At 47.0% G+C, this 4794-nt stretch overlaps 1 protein-coding gene across 1 annotated transcript; it reads right to left on the bottom strand.

Moving 5' to 3' along the window:
* Positions 1-542: 542 nt before the first annotated feature.
* Positions 543-3905, bottom strand: cdo1 (cysteine dioxygenase, type I). The gene is made up of 5 exons (XM_029163647.3): positions 3643-3905; positions 2647-2724; positions 2241-2398; positions 1991-2160; positions 543-1436 (listed from the first exon to the last, which is right to left on the bottom strand). Exons 1-5 carry the CDS (start codon positions 3810-3812, stop codon positions 1407-1409), a joined length of 606 nt encoding a protein of 201 aa, XP_029019480.1. The 5' UTR covers positions 3813-3905; the 3' UTR covers positions 543-1406.
* Positions 3906-4794: the final 889 nt, after the last annotated feature.

The raw sequence follows: 4794 nt of genomic DNA, 5'->3' as shown, positions 1-4794 counted from the left end.
CCCATGCGTTTGCTGACCGAGCGGCCATTTCTGTGACGAAAGAGTCAGACTGTGGAAAAAGGCCGTGAACCCCGCGACCGCTGGCCTCACTCACTGCTGAGCTGAAGTAATGAGTACATTAGGAAGCAGCAGATTATTAGCGTCTCCACTGTTACCCACTCTCTTATCTGGTCATTAAGGTTTGCGACAGTCTGGCCTGATACCTGCAGCTGAAACCTGACGCATTAATATTTATAGTCTGAGTCTGAGGTCACATGTGCAGCGAGACGAGGCTTCGCACGTCCGCTCTTCGTCTGCTCTGTCTTATCTTCCCATTCAAACGCACTCGTTTGACAGTTTGCCACAAATTCTATTGCCCCGATGCTGTAACACTGTTATCAGGGCAGTATTAATTTATTAGCACCGTAATGACCCATTTGCACTCGCTCTAAACCAAAGTGCACATGCAACGACGCCCGACTCCGCTCGTCGGACCGGCGCCGAGCAGAACGGGCCGAAACCGGCGAGGACCGCGTTGGACAATGACCACAGGACAGAGGAGGTTCTGTAAAGGGTAAAAGCGTTTAATGGTCTACAGTTATGGGCAGATTTATTAATTACTGCATTGCAGAAATGATGCTGTGGAACTAGTCATTGTTGCACAGAGCTAGGATTAAAACATGCCAACATCCTGAGATTCATCTAAAACTGTCTAATACAAAACAGGCTCCTCGCATACGTCTAGGAGGAACACGGCCTGGTGATTTACTGTAAACACATTACTGTGAATAAATTACAAGCGTCACACTTTTAAAAACAACACATTTCTCAAGCTTTACATTTCTCTCCTCCCCCCCAAAAAGTAAGTGAAAACAAACTCTTTTTAATCAAACTGTACAATGTTACATTTCATTACAATGTTAAACAGGCGGTAAAACTAATTTGAGCGGTACAGTATGAATCGACGGTAAATCCAGCTATTGAAGGGCTCCACTGGGAACGGAACTGCTGGCTGTTTAGATACAGAAGTGAAGTGTAGAACAGCGATACTTCTCATTATTTTAGAACGCTCATGCTCCGTTCTTCCACTATGGGCCATAACTTTACAAAAGTGTGGTTACACAGGAATGTTGTTATTGGAAAGAGGTCTCCTCAGGCCCGGCAGACAAAAGGCAGATTCAACCCACGTCCAGGCCTATTCACACATTCGTCCTGTGCTCATCAGTATTTGCCAAGCTCGCACTGGGCAGCGATAAAGCCATTCTAATTACCGGGCCATGCTTTTGAACAGGCCCGCTCCTGATTTCTAAATGGGCTGCTCACTCATAGTAGGCCCGCATTTCGCTTTCCCAGCAGTTTCCCTCGAATCAATTTGACGACCGTTGAAACGTGGAGTCTTCCCCGTCGGCAGCCTCCTTCGCGTCGCCTTAGTTGTTCTCCTGTGACACCGTGCTGTCCTGAGGGGTCAAAGCAGGGGGTTAAAGCGTGCCTCTGTGCATTCACAGACGCCTCATTAACTTCACCTGAGTGCACTACTTCTACCTAACTTCTATCTTATCTCGTCTGTGTTGCAACGCAGTGAGGAGCCTTGATTGTTGTGGTCAAGGTGTGCTTATACAACTGCTGCAGATAAGCTGCTGGCAGAGTGGCACAGCAGGAGGCAGCCTGTCTACAACACTGTTGACTAATATTAATCGTTATATGGGCAGAGACGATCGTTTAAGAGGATGCATTGACTTCAAAGGTTCACTTGTTAAAAAGGTGCTTTCACTTGTTACATAATGATTTCTACTCCTATTGTCCTGCATCTGTATCTGGAAACACGTAATAATTAATGGAAACATGTCATTAAACTCCTGAAACTTCAAGGGGTGCTTATTAAATGAAAAGGTGCGAGGCACAATAAAACCTGCCAGTTGGGTTTGGACCCCAACTGAAACTGCAGTAAAACACCAGATTAAGGCGTGAACGCGTGCAGCGAAGCATGGACCCGACGCAGAACGCCACTCACAAATGAGGTCCTCTCCCCATATTTGCTCCAGAAGGTCATCTTGACCGTGTTCTTGTGGCCCGTCCTCTGGTCGAAGGTCTGGCAGGTCTGGAACGGGGGGCTGTAGAGGTGCAGGCTGACGGCCCCCTCCGTGTGGCTGACGTTCTCCACGCGGTGCAGGCCGATGGAGTCTGAGGGGGAACCGACAGCTGCCTCTGAACGTCACATTTTACTGGACGCGCGGCGGCGATAGCGGCGGCGCGCCTCCTACCGTTTATATAAGCAACCTTGTTCTCCTGCAGGATTCTCTGCGACTTCTGGACCATCTCCCCGTGAGGTTTGCTGTCCGGCCACTTGAACAGCGTCTCCTTCAGGTGGCCCTGCAGCAGCTTCATGAAGCAGTGGGAGTCCGTGTGGTCGTGGATGCTGCTGCAAAGCGTCAGAGCAGACGGCCGCGGCGCGTCACGATAAGCACGTCAGGTGTTCGGGCAACGTCGGACGCAACGGCGCATGCGACACGTCAAATAACGTTATTCGCACAACCGTTCTGTCACTAGAACATTGGACCCGCTTATCTTCACTCACTAATAAAATAATAATGGCAGGGAAATTATTATGCAGCCAAACGACAAAGGTTTTTCAACATTTTCGCATGTCGCATATCCCTGCCGTCTCACCTGCCGTGCCCTTCACCCCAGCATAGAATCATGAGGTTGAACTTGCCGTTGCCCTCATCAACCAGGTTCCTTGTGTACCTGCGAAGGACAACAGATGGTTCTGCGTGAGTGATGACTGCACTCGGCAACAGGGAGACCCCTGAAAAAGCGTTCCACAGAGTCAGAGCGACGGCAAAACGTGCTCAAACCAGCAGGTTCTCTTGAATTATAGCACAAATGTAAAACAGGACGCAGCTTATTTTCAGGTTTCGGGGACGTGAGTGGACAAAGAGCACAGGGGTCAGTGGCCCTGAAAGGTTCCGTGGACACTACCCCCCCCCCCCCCCCGCCGGTCACGTCACCCCGCGTCCTTGCAGGCTCGGTAAACACTGTTGACACCGAGTTCATCAGTCTTCCCAAAACGCTTTGGGCGCAGCCACCGACGGTCACATCACAAACGCACGTCTGAACAAAAAAAAAAAAAAAAAAAAAAAAAAAACAGCGGGTGTGTGTCTGTTCTCGGTGTTGATTGGATGAGCCACTCGTCCTCCCCTCCCCTCCCCGACTGGAACACTAATCAAAACACCGGGACACGAGCGCTTCAGAAAAGGTTCGAATAAAAGGAGTTTTGTTTTTGTTTTTTTTTCTTCCGTCACAAGTTCAGACAGGACGGAGAGCGTGGAGCAAACTGTGTGCACAGAATCACGGAGGCAACAGGTGGTTATTACATTACAAACATTTTAGGGGCCAAACTTTTATTAATAACTTTAATGTTAAATAAATTATTTAAATAAATTAAATAAAAGAAAAACAACCCCTCGTTATTTTTTTACTTACTCGTCTATGTGCATTTCAGAGAGCCATCGATGTAATTTATAACATAAATTATATTACGTGGTAGGAAGCAGTTAAAAATAAGATGGATGAATGAGGATGAGGCGCAGCGCAGTGAGGAAACAGCCGCAGCTGAGCGCATCACACGAATAATGAGCCCGTTTGTTGGAGCATCCGTTTTACCTGTACTGGTCGAACTTGGCGTATTTCATCCACTCCTGGGGGTTGCTCTCGTATGATTCCATAATGTCTTGGACCTCCTCCACATTGATGCGGTCACTCTCGAAGACCTTGTGCAGGGTTTTGATCAGGTCGTCCAGAGTTTCTGGCTTCACCACCTCAGTTTGGTCCATGGCTCTGAGTCGCGCTGGAGGCAGTTCAGATCAAAATCAATAAAACTCTTGAGTGAAAACAACAGGTTCCTCTAACTAACTTTTGCAGCACACTTGCTTACTTTTTATAGGCAACGGCGCAATTTGGGGGTGAGCTGGTGCTGGACTGTACCATTATGGGAAACGGTGAACGCCCACAGCACAAAGTTCTGCTTAAATTAACGTCGTAATTAGCGCATGGTGGAATTTTGCGCGATTAAAACGCGTGCGCGTGCGTTTTCGCCACCGTTGCGTTGTTGTGGCGTTTGCGTCGTTTCTGGTTTTATTTGTGACTCTTTAAAATACAAGCAATTCCTTCATCTCTCACATTAAAAACGTGGACTAATCCTCTTTGAGGACAATTCCACCACGTTGACACAAACTCAGCCTCCCCCCGTTCTGTCTCTCTGTCTTTCTCACCGAGCACAAAAGCTGTCTGCAGCCTTTCTTTGGCTCCTCTGCCCAGAAACTCGGTCATCAGCGCGTCCGAGGCGCGTGAAGACCACAGTCTCACAAACAAGACGGGACAGAAGAGGAGTTTCTCATTTACCAACATCGCTTTGTTAACTAGGTTTTATTTTTGGCATTTAATCAATTAAAACCTTTTTTCACTGACTTCATAATTATCTGTCTGTACCGAGAACTTTATTTTCTAAGTTATGTATCAAAATAGTTAAATGCAAGGAAAGGGGAAATGCTTTACTGATAGTACAGTTACATAATCATGTGATTGCTGATAACTGATGCCATTAAGACAAGAAAGTGGGTGTGAATGATCATTGATCAGTTGTTAAGTAGCTGAGCTTGACTTAAGAAAATAACACACTAGTCTGTTTATTAAAAGTCCTGCATTATTAATGCAGTCTCAGTGCACAGCTTTTTTTATATATTATATTGCTATATAGGATCCTTTTAATTGGAAGTTGAGAGATGTTTGTCGCCAGCTGTCGCTGCTGGCAGTAAA

The sequence above is a fragment of the Betta splendens genome, chromosome 9, assembly GCF_900634795.4.
Source record: "Betta splendens chromosome 9, fBetSpl5.4, whole genome shotgun sequence".
Classification (NCBI taxonomy): Eukaryota; Metazoa; Chordata; class Actinopteri; order Anabantiformes; family Osphronemidae; genus Betta; species Betta splendens.
The sequence above is the reverse complement of the archived record's forward strand: the minus strand, read 5'-3'. Positions and strand labels throughout refer to the sequence as shown.

Coding starts and splice junctions, on each gene's coding strand:
- cdo1 (XM_029163647.3), bottom strand. CDS start 3,812: ATGGACCAAACTGAGGTGGTGAAGCCAGAAACTCTGGACGACCTGATC. Junction 2,725..3,642: donor GCCAAGTTCGACCAGTACAG/GTAAAACGGATG, acceptor TGTCCTTCGCAG/GTACACAAGGAACCTGGTTG. Junction 2,161..2,240: donor CAAGGTTGCTTATATAAACG/GTAGGAGGCGCG, acceptor GTTCCCCCTCAG/ACTCCATCGGCCTGCACCGC.